A 20067-nucleotide genomic window follows, 5' to 3' on the forward strand; every position below is an offset into this window, starting at 1 on the left:
TGAATTGTGTTTCTAAAAAACACATGTATATGTAGTCAATTGATTTTTGAGAAGGTTGCCACAATAATTCAGTGGGCAAAGAACAGCCTTTTCAAAAAAATGGTGGGGGAACAAATGGACCTCACATACAAAATAATAATATTGGATAACTACATCACATCTGCTACCAAAATTAACTCAAATGGATTAAATAGGTAAATATAAGAGATAAAATGTAAAAATCTCAGAAATATACATGTAAATTTTTTATGATTTTACCTTAGAGAAAAGTTTCATTATAACACCAAAACAACCAACACACAAAAAAATTATTATTGGACTTCATCAAAATTAAAACTTTTGTGTGTCTAAGATACTGTCAAGGAAGTGAAAAAACTCTTGGAGTTTTATAGTATCCTTTCTTACATTTAGGTCTATAAGCCATTTTCAGTTTATTTTTGTGTATGGTATTAGAGAATGTTCTAATTTTATTCTCTTACGTATATCTGTCCAGTTTTCCCAACACCACCTGTGGAGGAGACTGTCTTTTGCCATTGTATATTCTCGCCCCCTTTGTCATAGCCTAGGTGACCACAGGTTTTGAGTTTATTTCTGCACTTTTTATCCTGTCCCACTGGTCTAATGTCTCATTTTCTGCCAATACTATACTGTTTTGATGACTGTAGCTTTGTGGTGTAGGCTGAAGACAAGAAGCGTGGTTCCTCCAACTCCATTCTTCTTTCTCAAGAGTGTTTTGGCTATTTGAGATCTTTGGTATTTCCATAAAAAATTTTATTTAAAAATTTTTTAAATTTATTTTATTTTTTAACTTTACAATATTGTATTGGTTTTGCCATATATCAACATGAATCCACCACAGGTATACACGTGTTCCCCATCCCGAACCCTCCTCCCTCCTCCCTCCCCGTACCATCCCTCTGGGTAAAAAATTTTAAAATTATGTGCTCTAGTTCTATGAAAAATTCTTCAATGGGTATTGTATTGAATCTGTAGATTGCCTTGGATAATATGGTCATTTGAATAATACTGATACTTCCAGTCCAACAACACAGTGTATCTTTCCATCTGTTTGTGTCATCTATATTTTCAATATGCTGCTGCTGCTGCTGCTAAGTTGCTTCAGTCGTGTCCGACTCTGTGCGACCCCATAGATGGCAGCCCAACAGGCTCCCCGTTCCCTGGGATTCTCCAGGAAAGAACACTGGAGTGGGTTGCCATTTCCTTCTCCAGTGCTTGAAAGTGAAAACTGAAAGTGAAGTCGCTCAGTCGTGTCTGACTCCTAGCGACCCCATGGACTGCAGCCCACCAGGCTCCTCCATCCATGGGATTTTCCAGGCAAGAGTACTGGAGTGGGGTGCCATTGCCTTCTCCGTATTTTCCATATATCTTTTATCAAATATTATAGTTTTCAGAGTATAGATCTTTGCTTTCTAAGGTAAGTTTAGTCACAGGTATTTTATTATTATTATTATTTTTGCTATAGTGAATGGGATTGTTTCCTTAATTTCTGTTCTGATATTTTCTTTTGTTTGTGTATAGAAATGCCACAGATTTCTATATATTAATTTTGTATCCTGCAAGCTTATGGAATCCACCAATGAACCCCAGAAGTTTCCTGGTAGCATTTTTAAGGTTTTTTATGTACTACATTGTGTCATCTATAAATGGTGAGAGTTTTACTTAGGGGAAATGCTTTCAGCTTTTCACAGTTGAGTACAGTATGAGCTGTGGGTTGTTATATTTGATGTTATTATGTTGACATCAAAGTAAGTGAGTGAGAGTTGCTCAGTCATGTCTGACTCTTTGTGACCCTATGGACTATAGGCCACCAGGCTTCTTTGTCCATGGAATTCTTCAGGCAAGAATACTGCAGTGGGTAGCCATTTCCTTCTCCAGGGGATCTTCCCGACCCAGGGATTGAACTCAGGTCTTCTGCATTGCAGGCAGATTCTTTACCATCTGAACCAGCAAGGAAGCCCATATGGTTCCTTTATGCCCACTTCCTGAAGAGATTTTTTAAAGTCACAAATGGATGTTGAATTTTATCAGAAGATTTTTCTGCCTCTATTGAGATGATCCACATTAAAAATAAAAACCATCTTTAATTTTTTAATGTGGTATATCACATTGATTATTTTCTTAATATTGAAAAATCCTAACTTCCCTGGGATAAATCCCCTTGATGATGGTGTGTGATGTTTTTAATGTTTTGTTGGAGTTGATTTGATAGTATTTTGTTGAGGATTTCTTGCATTTGTGTTCATCAGTGAAATTGGCCTGTGATTTTCTATTTTTGTGGTATCTTGTCTGATTTGGTATCAGAGTGATGGTTGCCTCATAAAATGAATTCAGAAGTTTCCTTCCTCTGCAATTTTTTGAATAGTTTCAGAAGTATGGGTGTTAATGCTTCTGTAAATGTTTAATAGAATTCACCTGTGAGGCTATCTGGTCCTGGACTTTTGCTTGTTGTGACCTTTTAAATTTCTGATTTAATTTCATTACATGTAATTGGTCTATTCATATTTTTTCTTTCCTCCTGGTTCAGTCTTGGTACCTTCCTAAGAATTTGTCCATTTCTTCTAGACTGTTCATTTTATTGGTGTATATTGTAGTTGCTTGTAGTAGTATCTCACGATCCTTTGTATTTCTGTGGTGTCCGTTGCAACTTCTCCTTTTTCAGTTCCAATTTTATTGATTTGAGTTCTCTCCTTTTTTTTCTTGATGAGTGTGTCTAGTGGTTTATCAATTTTGCTTATCTTTTCAAAGAACTAACTTTCAGTTTCAGTGATCTACAGGGAAGCATTGAAGACTTTTTTACATGGGGCCAGAGGAGGGACTCATAATTGACAAGTCACTATTTAAATTTAAATCAGAAGGAAACGCTGCAGAGTGACAACTGTTGTATTTGCCTTATATACTGAGGACTCCTGGGTTGGGCGCGTGTATATTACAATTGTTGTTTCCTCTTCTTGGATTGATGTCTTGATCGTAATGTACTGTCCTTCCTTGTCTCTTGTAACAGTCTCTATTTTAAAGTCTATTTTGTCTGATATGAATATTGCTAATTCAGTTTTCTTTTGGTTTCCATTTGCAGAGGATGCATTTTCCCGTCTCCTCACTTTCAGTCTGTGTGTGTCCCTAGATCTGAAGTGGGTCTCATATATAAGGTATTGTTTTTGTATCCATTCAGCTAGCCTATGTCTTTTTGTTGAAGCATTTAATACATTTAGGCTTAAGGTAATTTTCAGTATATATGTTCTTCAGTTCAGTTCAGTTCAGTTCAGTTGCTCAGTCATGTCCGACTCTTTGCGACCCCATGAATCGCAGCACGCCAGGCCTCCCTGTCTATCACCAACTCCCGGAGTTAACTGAGACTCACGTCCATCGAGTCAGTGATGCCATCCAGCCGTCTCATCCTCTGTCGTCCCCTTCTCCTCCTGCCCCCAATCCCTCCCAGCATCAGAGTCTTTTCCAATGAGTCAACTCTTCACATGAGGTGGACAAAGTACTGGACTTTCAGCTTTAGCATCATTCCTTCCAAAGAAATCCCAGGGCTGATCTCCTTCAGAATGGACTGGTTGGATCTCCTTGCAGTCCAAGGGACTCTCAAGAGTCTTCTCCAACACCACAGTTCAAAAGCATCAATTCTTCTGTGCTCAGCCTTCTTCACAGTCCAACTCTCACATCCATACATGACCACAGGAAAAACCATAGCCTTGAATAGACACACCTTTGTTGGCAAGGTAATGTCTCTGCTTTTGAATATGCTATCTAGGTTGGTCATAACTTTCCTTCCAAGGAGTAAGCGTCTTTTAATTTCATGGCTGCATTCACCATCTGCAGTGATTTTGGAGCCCAAAAAAATAAAGTCTGACACTGTTTCCACTGTTTCCCCATCTATTTCCCATGAAGTGATGGGACCAGATGCCTTGATCTTCGTTTTCTGAATGTTGAGCTTTAAGCCAACTTTTTCACTCTCCACTTTCACTTTCATCAAGAGGCTTTTGAGTTCCTCTTCACTTTCTGCCATAAGAGTGGTGTTATCTGCATATCTGAGGTTATTGATATTTCTCCCGGCAATCTTGATTCCAGCTTGTGCTTCTTCCAGTCCAGCATTTCTCATGATGTACGCTGCATATAAGTTAAATAAGCAGGGTGACAATATACAGCCTTGACGTACTCCTTTTCCTATTTGGAACCAGTCTGTTGTTCCATGTCCAGTTCTAACTGTTGCTTCCTGACCTGCATACAAATTTCTCAAGAGGCAGATCAGGTGGTCTGGTACTCCCATCTCTTGAAGAATTTTCCACAGTTTATTGTGATCCACACAGTCAAAGGCTTTGGCATAGTCAATAAAGCAGAAATAGATGTTTTTCTGGAACTCTCTTACTTTTTGCATGATCCAGTGGATGTTGGCAATTTGATCTCTGGTTCCTCTGCCTTTTCTGAAACCAGCTTGAACATCAGGAAGTTCACGGTTCACATATTGCTTGGAGAATTTTGAGCATTACTTTACTAGTGTGTGAGATGAGTGCAATTGTGTGGTAGTTTGAGCATTGTTTGGCATTGCCTTTCTTTGGGATTGGAATGAAAACTTCCCTTTTCCAGTCCTGTGGCCACTGCTGAGTTTTCCAAATTTGCTGGCATATTGAGTGCAGCACTTTCACAGCATTATCTTTCAGGATTTGAAATAGCTCAACTGGAATCCCATCACCTCCACTAGCTTTGTTTGAAGTGATGCTTTCTAAGGCCCACTTGACTTCACATTCCAGGATGTCTGGCTCTAGGTGAGTGATCACACCATCGTGATTATCTGGGTCATGAAGATCTTTTTGTACAGTTCTTCTGTGTATTCTTGCCATCTCTTCTTAATATCTTCTGCTTCTGTTAGGTCCATACCATTTCTGTCCTTTATCGATCCCATCTTTGCATGAAGTGTTCCCTTGGTATCTCTAATTTTCTTGAAGAGATCTCTAGTCTTTCCCATTCTGTTGTTTTCCTCTATTTCTTTGCATTGATCGCTGAAGAAGGCTTATATAAGAATATATGTTCTTATTGCCATTTAATTAATTGTTTGGGGTTTGTTTTTATAGATCTTTTTTCTTCCCCTCTTCTTTTGTTCTCTTGTGATTTGATGATTAACTTTTGTATTGTGTTTAGATTCCTTTTTCTTTTTTGTGTGTATCTATTTTAGATTTTTGGTTTGTGGTTATCATGAGGTTTTGACATAGCATCTATATACAAGATCGTTTTAAGTTACTGGTCTTTTAATTTCAAAGTTATTTCCAGTATCCTATGTTTATGCTGTACTCTTCTCACGATTGCTGGTTAGAAGCATTTACTGTATGTTTGCCTTTGTATGTATGAATGAGCTTTTCCATTCATAATTTCTTTGTTTTTAGTTGTGGCCTTTTCTTTTCTATCTAGAGCAGTTCCTTTAGCATTTGTTGCAAAGTTGGTCTGAAAGTGAAAAAAGATGTTAGTTGCTCAGTCGTGTCTGACGCTGTGACCAAATGGACTGTAGCCCACCAGTCTCCTCTGTTCATGGAATTCTCCAGGCAAGAACACTGAAGTGGGTAGCCATTCCTTTCTCCAAGAGATCCTCCTGACCCTGGGTCTCCTGTATTGCAGGCAGATTCTTTACCGTCTGAGCCACCAAGAATTCCCTGGTGGTTCAGATAGTAATGCTTTTCAGTCTCTGATGAAATGCTTTTCATTTCTCTGTAGAATCTGCATGAGAGCCTTGCTGGATATTCTCAGTTGTAAGTCCTTTCCTTTTATCACTTTAAATATATCATGTCACTCCCTTCTGACTTGCACAATTTCCACTGAGAAACCAGCTAACTTTATGGGGATTCCTTTGCACATTATTTATTGCCTTTTCCCTTATTACTTTTAATATTTTTTCTTTAATTTTTGTCAATTTTAGTACTATGCCTCTCAGTGTGTTCCTCTCTGGGTTTATCCTGCCTAGGGCTCTCTGAACCTTCTGACAACTCTTAATTTTAGGTTAGCTTGAAATAACCATAGTGATTCTCACCAGGGCTCAATGCTGCAGCTCATTCAGATGCTGGGAAAATAATAGCCATGATGGAGACATTTATATATATATATATAAGGAAGGTGGGAATAACAGTGACATAAGTGTCCTAATTCCTCAAAGAACCTGATAACTTTATAAGGACTAGATCATGGAACGTAGGTAAAGTTTTCTACAGCAACAGAAAACAGATACAGGGTATTTTTGATACTGTCCTAATGACATCCTATTCTTGTACATATTATGTGTACATGCACAGAAACATCTAAAAGGCTGGCTGATGAATGCTGAGGCTGAGACAGCCAGCAACTTTAACTTTATTGCTTATTCTTCCTGGATTGTTTGAAAACATTTAGATCAGCATATATTTAATAATCAGATGAGGGAAATAAAGATCATAAAGGTGAGAAAGAAAATCATTAAAAAGTATATTCTAAGTACCTGAAAGGAGTGTAGTAGCCAGAAATCCTGTAACTGATATGAATACATTTTTGAAGTTGTGTAGTATCATAAAAATACAATTTAGTCAATTTTTCTATGTCCTGGATCTCTCCTCCTCATTTAGAATTAGCAAGCAGACCTCTAGGTATGTTTAGTTTTAGAATTTTATTTTAAAGAGATTCCTATGCCATAATATAATGTCTGTGATCCTCTTACTGAGAATTATGCCCAATGGTCAAATTCTAACAACTTTTGCAATACATTTTTATTAAATTTAATTAAAAATAGAGTTTACATGATATACCATTTTGAATTTGATTATATTCCTACAAACAATTTACTGTAAAATGTTAGTTTCAAAGAAAATTTATGGGAAATTATAAAGCGACTATCAGTTCAGTTCAGTTGCTTAGTTTTGTCCAACTGTTTGTGACCCCATGGACTGCAGCATGCAGGGCTTCCCTGTCCATCACTAACTCCCAGAGCTTGCTCAGACTCATGTCTATTGAGTTGGTGATGCCATCCAACCATCTCATCCTCTGTAGTTACCTTCTTCTCCTGCCTTCAATCTTTCCCAACATCAGGGTCTTTTTAAACGAGTCAGCTCTTCGCATCAGGAGGCCAAAGTATTGGAGTTTCAGCTTCAGCATCAGTCCTTCCAATGAATATTCAGGACTGATTTCCTTGAGGATGGACTGATTTGATCTCCTTGCAGTCCTTCTCCAATACCACAGTTCAGAAGCATCAATTCTTTGGCGCTCAGCTTTCTTTATAGTCCAACTCTCACATCCATACATGACTACTGGAAAAACCATAGCTTTGACTAGACAGACCTTTGTTGGTAAAGTAATGTCTTTGCTTTTTTGTATGCTGTTTAGGTTTGTCATAACTTTTCTTTCAAGGAGCACACGTCTTTTAATTTCATGGCTGCAGTCACCATCTGCAGTGATTTGGGAGCCCGAGAAAATAAAGACTGTCACTGTTTCCACTGTTTCCCCATCTGTTTGCCATGAAGTGATGGGACTGGATGCCATGATCTTAGTTTTTTGAATGTTGAGTTTTAAGCCAGTTTTTTCACTCTCCTCTTTCACTTTCATCAAGAGGCTCTTTAATTCCTCTTCACTTTCTGCCATAAGGGTGGTGTCATCTGCGTATCTGAGGTTATTGATGTCTCCCGGCAGTCTTGATTCCAGCTTGTGCTTCCTCCAGCCTGGTATTTTACTGTGATAAGTATGAAAAGGCAGAAAGCGACTAGAGAGTTCTTTACAATAAAACCCGTGATAAGGATATCATTTGGGGGGTTGAAAATTTATCAAAAGGATTATAAATATATTTTGGTATTCTGATGGTTTCAAGGGCACTTTAAAAGTTTTGTAGTTAAATTTTTACAAATGTGACATATTTGTTGAAACCCAATCTGTAAGTCTTACACCAGTGATCATTTCTTCTTGCTAAATCATAGAAATAATTTATCTGAAATCCATGAGTGCTACAAAGAGTTTGATTTCTTCATAGAGATTCTTCTATAAGTTGGGCTAATCTCTGAAAGGCCTAAAATAAGACAGAGAGGAGAATTACTGAAATTAACATGGTTTTTGGGCTTCCTTTGTGGCTCAGCTTGTAAAGAATCTACCTGCAATGTAGGAGACCTGGGTTCTACTCCTGCATTGGGAAGGTTCCCTGAAGAAGGAAAAGGCTACCCCCTCCAGAATTCTGGCCTGGAGAATTCCATGGACTACATAGTTCATGGGGTCACAAAGAGTTGGACATGACTGAGCAACTTTCACTTTCAAGAGGCTTTAGGAGAATTCTGCCATAACATTAAAAATTTAAAAAAGGAGTCTTATCTTATGTTGAGATCAGATAATGAAAGCTCAGGGTTAACCTCAGGTTTATCTGGGTTGTATGCCATCATGTCCACTAATATATGGAAACATGTCAGAATCCCAGACATTAAAAAGACATTTTTTTTACCCTCAAGTTCATCATTTTTTCTGAGAACACCAATTATTTTATTTTTTCAAATATTCTTTCATCTGCATATGCCTTATATGTAGTTTCAGTTGTCCAACTCTACTCATATATAACTTATGAAGAGCATATTTAATGATGTGAGAAAGCGAGTAAATCAAGAACACACCCAGAAACACCCGATCTCCAAGGATAAGTATTATACTCTTCTTGCAGTTACTGGATTTCAGTGTATGGCTCTTCTGTGAGTTCCTGACATGGTAGTAGTTAGGAACTTGCTTCTTTCTTCATATTATCCTGATTAAAGCTGGACTTTTTGATTAATCAATAAGCTAATTCTAATCATCAATATTAGTCTATTGACCCTTGTTGATATTCTTCCTTCAGAGAAAGAGTCTGATGGCTTCATGAATTTGTACTCTGACTCATGTTAATTTTATGCAGGAGGGAAAGAGGTTCTGTTTATAACATGTTGATGATCTGTCAACACTGTTGAGTTAGGTCTGAAATCTATTCACAAAATCAATAAAATTCAACTCCAAGTTGGTCTCATTACCTTTCCATAGAAGTCTGGCAACTTCTTTGAGTTATACTTCATGACTTTCCAATTATTCCCATTTTCCAGAAATCAAAGGAGACATGAAATAATGTTGTAACTCACAAAATGAACACAAAAAATAAATTGATAACTCACCATGTCCATCTGTTCTGGAGAAGCTGAAGAGAAGGATGCTCTGAAGTAGGGGCAAGGAGCTGAACTATCCATGTAGAAACCATATCCTGGAAGCATGAATATCTGAGAGAGTTTTGGAAAATAGGTAATTAAAGGAAAAATAAAAATAGAGGTAAATCTAATCTCAGAGTGTCAGAGGACTTTCTGAGTTTAAAAGCAATGAAAGAAATTTCAAGAGAAAAAACAACCTACAGAAAAATTCTGCATGTCATACAATAAACAAAACTAAAAGCACAGAAACAGGAAAAGTATTTAGGATAAATATGGCAGTCCTATCTCTTCTCTGTATACTAAAATAATGCACAGAAAGAGAAGAAAAACACTACATTTTAGCTTTAATGGACAAAGGACAGATCCTACAGGCAACAGAAATTGTAATAAACATAATAACCATTTAATGTAACTAGAAAAGTAAAATAAATTCTAACAATGAAATATTCTTTATGAGATATCAAGTTTGGAAGTGACCTTTAAGTTGGGACTTCAAAGATAAGTAGGTATTGACCAAACAAAATGCAAGGAAAGAGTCCTTTGGGGAGAAGAAACAGAGTGTAGAGGCCTGAAGATGCGAAGAAAATGGGTCACTCAAAGAGGTGGAAACAATACTTAGACTGGAGGAATAAAATGGCAAGTAATTCTGTCAAAACTCTGGGACACCGTCTCCTTTCGGTGACATCTGTGGCTGCCAGCTTGCTGCCCCCACGCAAGTGTCCTCTGCTTCCTAGGCATGCAAACACACTGTTCCCAGCCTCTTTCTAGATGCTCATGGCCAAGTGATTGAATCCCAACCAGGGAGGGGAAGTCTTGGTGTTACTTCCTGGCCTGGCCTGTGAACATCTCCCCATGTGACCTGCCATACCCTCTGCATGCTGTTTTCATTGTGGTCCATGAATTGAAATGCCATGCAAGACAGTGGCAGGAGCCCAGGTCTCTGACTCAGGGAGGGAGCAGAAGAGCCTGTAGACCATGCCTCTGAAAATTGTGCCAGAGAAAGAAATAAACTTGGCTTGTGTTAAGTCTTTGAAATTGTTGTCTAGTAAAATCATGATATTCAAACTTCAAGTAACCGTTGTTATTACTTGTTATAAATCTGGGCTCTGGTCACTGAAGTTTGATGAACTGGGAATGAAATGATTTGGAGAACTCAGGAAAGAAGATTTTAAGGTGGAAGAAGAGTTTTTTGTCCTCATTAACAATGAAAATGTAATTTCTCCCAATATCGTGGAATAGTTTTGGGATGTGCCAGAAGCAAGTTTCTGTAGAGAAGGAGGAAATGGTAATAATCTCCTTGAATGATGACCCAAATCTGGTCTAAGGCAGAAGTGATAAAGTTGCAGACTATTTAGAAAAGTTAAAGTACATGCCACAGGGTATATGGAATAAGTGAAGGGGACTGAAAAAAACTACTATAAAATAGGAAATCTCTATCCTTAGCTCTTAGTTCAGGGAGCTATTTTCTTACACAGAAATAGCCACTTATCAAATATTCTGGATGATAATGACATTGATAAGAAAGCAAACAAAATGTAATAAAATTGACTTATTATAAGTTCAATTGCTCAGTCGTGTCTTTTCGTGACCCCATGAATTGCAGCACACAGGGCTTCCCTGTCCATCACCAGCTCCCACAGCTTGCTCAAACTCATGTCCATTGAGTCGGTGATGCTATCCAACCTCTGTCATCTCTTTTTCTCCTCCCACCTTCAGTGTTTCCCAACATCAGGGTCTTTTCCATTCAGTCAGTTCTCCACATCAGGTGGCCAAAGTATTGGAGCTTCAGCTTCAGCATCAGTCCTTCCAAAGAATATTCAAGGCTGATTGCCTGAGGATTGACTGGTTTGATCTCCTTGCAGTCCAAGGGACTCTCAAGAGTCTTCTCCAACACCACAGTTCAAAAGCATCAATTCTTTGGCGCTCAGCTTTCTTCACAGTCCAACTCTCACATCCATACATGATCACTGAAAAAACCATAACCTTGACTAGACGGACTTTTGTTGGCAAAGTAATGTCTCTGCTTTTTAATATGCTGTCTAGGTTGGTCATAACTTTCCTTCCAAGGAGTAAGCATCTTTTAATTTCATGGCTGCAATCACCATCTGCAGTGATTTTGGAGCCCCCAAAATAAAATCTGACACTGTTTCCACTGTTTCTCCATCTATTTCCCATGAAGTGATGGGACCAGATGCCATGATCTTCGTTTTCTGAATGTTGAGCTTTAAGCCAACTTTTTCACTCTCCTCTTTCACTTTCATCAAGAGCCTCTTTAGTTTTTCACTTTCTGCCATAAGGGTGGTGTCATCTGCATATCTGAGCTTACTGATATTTCTCCCAGCAATCTTGATTCCAGCTTGTGCTTCATCTAGCCCAGCATTTTGCATAATGTACTCTGCATATAAGTTAAATGAGCAGGGTGACAATATACAGCCTGATGTACTCCTTTCCCAATTTGGAACTAGTCTGTTGTTCCATGTCCTTTTCTAACTGTTGCTTCTTCACCTGCATACAGATTTCTCAAGAGGCATGTCAGGTGGTCTGGTATTCCCATCTCTTGGAGAATTTTCCACAGTTTATTGTGATCCACACAGTCAAAGGCTTTGGCATAGTCAATAAAGCAGAAATAGATGCTTTTCTGGAACTCTCTTGATTTTTCCATGATCCAGCGGATGTTGGCAATTTGATCTCTGGATCCTCTGCCTTTTCTGAAACCAACTTGAACGTCAGGAAGTTCATGGTTCACATATTGCTGAAGCCTGGCTCGGAGAATTTTGAGCATTACTTTACTAGTGTGTGAGATGAGTGCAATTGTGCGGTGGTTTGAGCATTCTTTGGCATTGCCTTTCTTTGGGATTGGAATGAAAACTGCCCTTTTCCAGTCCTGTGGCCACTGCTGAGTTTTCCAAATTTGCTGGCATATTGAGTGCAACACTTTCACAGCATCATCTTTCAGGATTTGAAATAGCTCAACTGGAATTCCATCACCTCCACTAGCTTTGTTCATAGTGATGCCTCCTAGGGCCCACTTGACTTCACATTCCAGGATGTCCGGCTCTAGGTGAGTGATCACACCATCGTGATTATCTGGGTCGTGAAGATCTTTTTTGTACAGTTCTTCTGTGTATTCTTGCCATCTCTTCTTAATATCTTCTGCTTCTGTTAGGTCCATAGCATTTCTGTCCTTTATCGATCCCATCTTTGCATGAAATGTTGCCTTGGTATCTCTAATTTTCTTGAAGAGATCTCTAGTCTTTCCCATTGGGTTGTTTTCATCTATTTCTTTGCATTGATTGCCGAGGAAGGCTTTCTTATCTCTTCTTGCTATTCTTTGGAACTCTGCATTCAGATGCTTATATCTTTCCTTTTCTACTTTGCTTTTAGCTTCTCTTCTTTTCACAGCTATTTGTAAGGCCTCCCCAGACAGCCATTTTGCTTTTTTGCATTTCTTTTCCATGGGGATGTTCTTGATCCCTGTCTCCTGTACAATGTCACGAACCTCAGTCCATAGTTCATCAGGCACTCTATCTATCAGATCTAGGCCCTTAAATCTATTTCTCATGTCCACTGTATAATCATAAGGGGTTTGATTTAGGTCATACCTGAATGGTCTAGTATAATGCCATTTGCAGCATGGATACACCTGGAGATTATCACACTAAGTGAAATCACACAGAGAAAAACAAATATGTGATTAAACTGTATGTGGAATCTAAAAAAAATGATACATATGAACTTATTTATAAAACGGAAACAGACTCGGAGATTTAGAAAAGTTTACCAAAGGGGAAATGTTGGTGGTGTGTGTGGAAAGGATAAATCAGGAGTTTGGAATTAACATATACACACTACCATATGTAAAATAATCAATAAGAACCTACTTGTATAGCACAGGGAATTGACTCAGTATCTTATAACAACCTATATGGGAAAAGAATCTGAAAGGCATAAATATATGCCTATGTATAACTGAAGCAATTTTATGTATACCTGAAACTAACACAGCATGGTAAATCAACTATACCTAAATATAAAATAAAAATTAAAAAGTGACATTATGCTTTAATGAAGTACAATGCCACCCTGAGTGTGCTTTGCTTTCATAAGGGAAAAACCCTTCTATTTTAAATACTAATGGCTAACACTTATCAAGCATTTACTATGTGCCAGGCATTAGTCTAGGAGTTTTTTCCATGTTGATTCCTTTCATGATAGCAATCCTAAGAAGGAGAGATTCCTATTATCTCCTTTTTTCAGATGAGACTCAAGGAGGACACCTCACTCAACACCACGTATCATGAAGGACTGGAGCTGGGATTCACACCCAAGGACTGTGGCTCCCAAAACTGTGCTCTGGCCACTAAGATAACCAGTAGCTGAGCTGAATGACTGTATTTCCCCTACTTAGGAGACTAATTCTGTAACCCCAAATCTATCATGATCTTAATAATGAGATAGTGTATCTGATAGGCAAATATTATGCCTTGTGCTAGTTGGCAACGATAAACATCTCACAATTTTTATTAAGAAATTACAGAAAAAGTTTAGCTTTTCCTCCTGTCTTACCTCATTCTTAACAGCTTTTTCTTCAATCAGTTTTCTTACATCATGAATGCCCTTAATTTTCACCCACAGAAACATTCCAGCAGTAGGAACTTGCCATTCTGCCAAACCTACAAAGAAAAGAAGAGAAGAAATATTTTCTGAGTCCAGTTTTCATGATGTCAGTTATATCACTTAAATGACAAATGACAGTAATTGTAAACTAGCATTTCCAATGGAGAAGGCGATGGCACCCCACTCCAGTACTCTTGCCTGGACAATCCCATGGACGGAGGAGCCTGGCAGGCTGCAGTCCATGGGGTCGCTGAGGGTCGGACATGACTGAGCGACTTCACTTTCACTTTTCACTTTCATGCATTGGAGAAGGAAATGGCAACCCACTCCAGTGTTCTTGCTTGGAGAATCCCAGGGATGGGGGAGCCTAGCGGGCTGCCATCTATGGGGTCGCACAGAGTCGGACATGACTGAAGCGACTTAGCAGCAGCAGCAGCAGCATTTCCAAAAAAGTTCCTTCAGTGACAGAATTTTAAAAAATATATTTTTATGAGTCCTGAAATTGGATGTTCTGAGTTTTATTTCAAAAAGTGAGGGGAAGTTTTGAAAGGGAGAAAGGGGACTCATGTGTATGTATAGGATTTTAGTGGGTTTTAGGACCATGCAGAAACTCCGGTGTCATGCCCATCTCTCTTCCTTAGAGCTGTCCCTAAGACATACATGTCTCTTTCAAATTGTAGGAGAGGATTCCTCAACTCCTTCTAGAATCTTACTAGTGTTTCAGTAAATTGTTCAGAAGTGTAATGAATTGACGTTTTTATCAGAATGTAATTAGTTATAAAAGTAATACTTAAAACTAAGGAATTCTGGGTGCATTTTTAGGCTTTATGTTTCATTGAATATAAGGATAGAGAAACCAAGAAGGAAGAAAATTATTTTGATTTTAATTATTACCATTTTAAAAAACTTGCTGTTGATTAAAACCTTTTTTCAACTTTACAGTGTGGTAAAATAGTACTCTTATAAAAAATACTAATTGTATTTTTACCAGGACTTCATAGGGAAGAAGGTATGATGGAAATTAGGAATTGATACCTTGTATTAGGGCTTCCCAGGTGGCTGAGTCCTAAAGAGTCCACCAGCAATGCAGGAGACCTGGGTTTGATCCCTGGGTCGGAAAGATGCCTGGAGAAGGGAATGGCAACCCGCTCCAGTATTCTTGCCTAGAGAATCCCATGGGCGGAGGAGCCTGGTGGGCTACAGTCCACAGGGCACATACAGTCGGACTGAGCCACGTTCACTTCACTGTGTATTCACCGTTATTTTTGCCAAAGGCATTTTTAGTGGTGTAATTAAAGCCATGAAATTCATTTTACTTTCTTCCTTAATAGAAAATTAAATCTAAACCATCCTGAAATCAAATTAGCAATATAAAAGATTAGATAGTAGATAAATGAAGTTAATGATTAAAAGGCCAATCATCTGTAACGAAAAACCTGCCAAAGATTGCAGTATTTTGTTTTATAGAGTCAGAAAGAATTATGTTGTTGATTTCACAATTCCTCTTCTCTTTGGAGCAACATTTTGAAAACCTTTTTGGTTCAGAGATTATTTGGCTCTCAGTAGCTTACTGCTGGTTGATTGTTAGATTGGTTGGTCTTTTCTTCTTTAAACCACAGATTCTGTGCAGCAGTCAGGTATGGTAGAAATGCTGTAATCGTGGCAGGGTTATTGCTGGTTGGTTGTTAGATTGGTTGGTCTTTTCTTCTTTAAACCACACACTCTGTGCAGCAGTTAGGTGTAGTAGAAATGCTGTATTTGTGGCAGGGTTACTGCTGTTGCTTCTGACATTATTTATAGGGTACCACTTTCGTTTTTGAAAAGTACTTATTTCTGACTGCGTTGCATCTTCACTGTTGCGTGTGGGCTTTCTCTGGTTGTGGTAAGCAGGGGCTATTCTAGTTGCCGTGCACAGGCTTCTCACTGTGGCTTCTCATGCTGCAGAGCGTGGGCTCTAGAGTGCCAGTCTGACAGTCGTGGTGCCTGGGCTTAGTTGCCTGGGGCATATGGGATCTTCTTAGAACAGGGATTGAAGAGGTGTCCCTTGCATTGCAAGGCATATTCTTAACCATTGCATACCAGAGAAGACCTAGAGTAACATTTTCTTGACCAGAATAGGCCTGGACCCTATTTCCTTCCCTAGGGTTATTAACAATACTCCATGGTATCACTCACTCATAGAAGGACTACTGCTCGCTCATCCAGGACAGGATGTATGTTCTACTCACCACTTAACCACTTGTCTGCTGCTGCCAGTAATGCATCCCTCTGCTTCCGGTAGAAATCAATAACCCTAGAGGAAGAAAACAATGAAAAATATGTGTTTGCTACACTGATTGTAGAAACCAAAAGGCTCTGGAGTCCACTCTATAAGAATCTATTTTGTATCTTGATGAAAATGTTGAAACTCATTGAGGGAATAGAGCATATTTATTTGACCTGTCAGGTAGTAAACTTTGTATCATTGTGATTTTTCCATTGTTTTGGAATAATTCAAAACAGAAAATTAATCAAGTGAAGTCCATTTCTATATAAACTATGGAACCTAAAATACAGTACCTGTCGATGTAAGTCAGAAAGCCCTCTTCTCCCCACTGATGCAGAAGTTGTGATACCAGGAGCTAAAAGGCATGAGAAATAACAAGGTTCATCCTCTAAAATGTATTTTTTGTCAAATGTAACAGCAAATCACTCTTGGTTATGTACAAACCACACTAAGAAGATGCAATAAGCTGCACCAAGCTTTATAGGGCCAGTGACTTATAACAATGTTGCTTAATAACAATGACAACAATAATAACAAATATTTATATGGTCCTTGGTATATCCAAGAAACTGCTGTACCATACATTTCAGCAAAGTTGGTCTTTGCAATACCCTTATTAGACAGGCCGTTATTTCTCTCTACTCATATTGAGACTGAGACATTGCTGCTGCTGCTGCTGCTGCTGCTAAGTCACTTCAGTCATGTCCAACTCTGTGCAACCCCATAGACGGAAGCCCACAAGGCTCCCCCATCCCTGGGATTCTCCAGGCAAGAACACTGGAGTGGGTTGCCATTTCCTTCTCCAATGCATGAAAGTGAAAAGTGAAAGTGAGGTTGCTCAGTTGTGTTCGATTCTTAGTGACCCCATGGACTACAGCCTACCAGGCTCCTCCATCCACGGGATTTTCTAGGCAGGAGTACTGGAGTGGGGTGCCATTGCCTTCCCTGACTGAGGCATTAGGTGAAGTTAAATTTCCTGTGATCACTGTTGGTCACAAATCCTGGACTCAAGTCAGAACGTCCAGGCCCAGATCCATTCATAACTGCGGCCCTTCACAGCCTCTTGAAATAATGGTGTGTTACTTCACCAAACCTCTTCCATCCTGATGAGTTTTTATGGGGTTCCTGGACTAGATGCCAGGACACAAGGTGAATAAGATCTCTGACTCTAGGAGCTTGGTCTACACCTTGAAACAGCTCAGGTATATTTAAATCTCTTTTGCCTTTTGGAGCAAACATCTGTGGTATCTGATCTTCTAATTCAGCCCATAGGGAAATAGAGAAGCAGTCAAATGACTTCACTTCCTGACACCTTCACATTGTCTTATTTGCCTGCATCCATTTTATGATCTGATTTTAGACATTCCTGTTTCCTAAATTGTCCTAAATTCCTAAATTTTCTAAATTGTATTCAGCGATCAATGCAAAGAAATAGAGGAAAACAATAGAATAGGAAAGACTGGAGATCTCTTCAAGAAAATTACAGATACCAAGGGAACATTCCATGCAAAGATGGGCTCGATAAAGGACAGAAATGCTATGGACCTAACAGAAGCAGAAGATATTAAGAAGAGATGGCAAGAATACACAGAAGAACTGTACAAAAAAGATCTTCACGACCCAGATAATCACAATGGTGTGATCACTCACCTAGAGCCAGACATCCTGGAATGTGAAGTCAAGTGGGTCTTAGAAAGCATCACTATGAACAAAGCTAGTGGCGGTGATGGAATTACAGTTGAGCTATTCCAAATCCTGAAATATGATGCTGTAAAAGTGCTGCACTCAATATGCCAGCAAATTTGGAAAACTCAGCAGTGGCCACAGGACTGGAAAAGGTCAGTTTTCATTCCAATCCCAAAGAAAGGCTCAAACTACTGCACAATTGCATTCATCTCACACGCTAGTAAAGTAATGCTAAAAATTCTCCAAGCCAGGCTTCAGCAATATGTGAACCACGAACTTCCTGATGTTCAAGCTGGTTTTAGAAAAGGCAGAGGAACCAGAGATCAAATTGCCAACATCCGCTGGATCACGGAAAAATCAAGAGAGTTCCAGAAAAGCATCTATTTCTGCTTTATTGACTATGCCAAAGCCTTTGACTGTGTGGGTCACAATAAACTGTGGAAAATTCTTCAAGAGATGGGAATACCAGATCACCTGACCTGCTTCTTGAGAAATTTGTATGCAGGTCAGGAAGCAACAGTTAGAACTGGACATGGAACAAGAGACTGGTTCCAAATAGCAAAAGGAGTTCTTCAAGGCTGTATATTGTCACCCTGCTTATTTAACTTCTATGCAGAGTACATCATGAGAAACGCTGGACTGGAAGAAACACAAGCTGGAATCAAGATTGCCAGGAGAAATATCAATAACCTCAGATATGCAGATGACACCACCCTTATGGCACAAAGTGAAGAGGAACTAAAAATCCTCTTGATGAAAGTGAAAGTGGAGAGTGAAAAAGTTGGCTTGAAGCTCAACATTCAGAAAACGAAGATCATGGCATCTGGTCCCATCACTTCATGGGAAATAGATGGGGAAACCGTGGAAATGGTGTCAGACTTTATTTTTTTGGGCTCCAAAATCACTGCAGATGGTGACTGCAGCCCTGAAATTAAAAGATGCTTACTCCTTGGAAGGAAAGTTATGACTAACCTAGATAGCATATTCAAAAGCAGAGACATTACTTTGCCAACAAAGGTCTGTCTAGTCAAGGCTATGGTTTTTCCTGTGGTCATGTATGGATGTGAGAGTTGGACTGTGAAGAAAGCTGAGCACTGAAGAATTGATGCTTTTGAACTGTGGTGTTGGAGAAGACTCTTGAGAGTCCCTTGGACTGCAAGGAGATCCAACCAGTCCATTCTGAAGGAGATCAGCACTGGGATTTCTTTGGAAGGAATGATGCTGAAGCTGAAACTCCAGTACTTTGGCCACGTCATGCGAAGAGTTGACTCATTGGAAAAGACTGTGATGCTGGGAGGGATTGGGGGCAGGAGGAGAAGGTGACGACAGAGGATGAGATGGCTGGATGGCATCACTGACTCAGTGGACGTGAGTCTGAGTGAACTCCGGGAGTTGGTGATGGACAGGGAGGCCTGGTGTGCTGCGATTCATGGGGTCACAAAGAGTTGGACACGACTGAGCGACTGAACTGAACTGAACTGAACTGAAATTGTCCTTACCTGACTAAAAGTGCTGGTGTTCAATGTTGAAACTTGTATGTGTAAAACAATTCTCTCGATCAAGGGCTTTGGACCAGTTATAAACCCTACTCTCAACCTGCACAAAGACAGAAAAGGCATATTATCAACCCTGCTACATCAATTAACATCATGTTACTGATTTCATGGGGAAGGAGGTTGTAACCTAGGGACAAAGGAATCTAGACGGTTAACACGTTCTAGTGACACTACTTCTTATAAAAATACACATTTAAATTTAATTGTACACTTAAAATAGAGTGCATATCTGACCATATATTTCTAAATGTGTTTTTTCATACATGCAACCAAAAACCTGACCAGTCCCCCTACACCTATAACTTAATTTGACCACTGAGGATGGATTGGGAGAAAATCTGTTAGTAATTGTAATAATCTAACAGATGTGTTAAGGTGAGTGTGTACAAGCATTTTAAGTGAGAAGAACTGTCTGCACTAAAGATGCTGAGGGGCAGCCCTGTCACCTTTATCTGCAGCCTGAAGGCAGAGCCAGGGCCTTACCCCGAGGACAGGACTTTGGAAAAAGAATCAGCTCGGATGACACGTCCATCCACGTCCAAGGAGAGAAATGTCGGTGCCCAGGGCTTGAAATGGAAGATACATACAATATTTATATCTGTTAGAGCCTGTATCCCTACTTTGTGCAGTGGGGAAACTTCACCTAGGACCTCCTTGTCCCAAGGCTTGAGATCCAGGATGAACAGTTTTCTAGGAAGGATTCCAGGAAAACTAGTTTGGAAAAGACCACATCAAAGAGAGTCATCAGCATGCAGGGCTGTTTAGA

General features: G+C 39.3%; 2 protein-coding genes across 4 annotated transcripts in view; one reads left to right on the forward strand and one right to left on the reverse strand.

The window, feature by feature from the left end:
* Nucleotides 1–20067, forward strand: part of LOC123332738 — a 136217-nt gene that overhangs the window by 76430 nt on the left and 39720 nt on the right. The window lies entirely within an intron of this gene.
* Nucleotides 7603–20067, reverse strand: part of LOC102395547 (kynurenine/alpha-aminoadipate aminotransferase, mitochondrial) — a 30817-nt gene continuing 18352 nt past the window's right edge. For 2 of the 3 annotated variants that reach the window (XM_044939682.2, XM_044939680.2), the window contains 7 exons: nucleotides 19785–19867; nucleotides 19245–19341; nucleotides 16353–16414; nucleotides 16022–16086; nucleotides 13743–13849; nucleotides 9147–9248; nucleotides 7603–8032 (listed from right to left, as the gene is read on the reverse strand). In XM_044939682.2, the coding sequence (XP_044795617.1) occupies nucleotides 7991–8032; nucleotides 9147–9248; nucleotides 13743–13849; nucleotides 16022–16086; nucleotides 16353–16414; nucleotides 19245–19341; nucleotides 19785–19867 (558 nt within the window). In that variant the 3' untranslated portion in view covers nucleotides 7603–7990. The remainder of the gene's footprint in view (nucleotides 8033–9146; nucleotides 9249–13742; nucleotides 13850–16021; nucleotides 16087–16352; nucleotides 16415–19244; nucleotides 19342–19784; nucleotides 19868–20067) is intronic. The other variant, XM_044939681.2, reaches the window with a different exon arrangement.

This window comes from Bubalus bubalis, chromosome 3 (assembly GCF_019923935.1).
Source record: "Bubalus bubalis isolate 160015118507 breed Murrah chromosome 3, NDDB_SH_1, whole genome shotgun sequence".
NCBI lineage: Eukaryota > Metazoa > Chordata > Mammalia > Artiodactyla > Bovidae > Bubalus > Bubalus bubalis.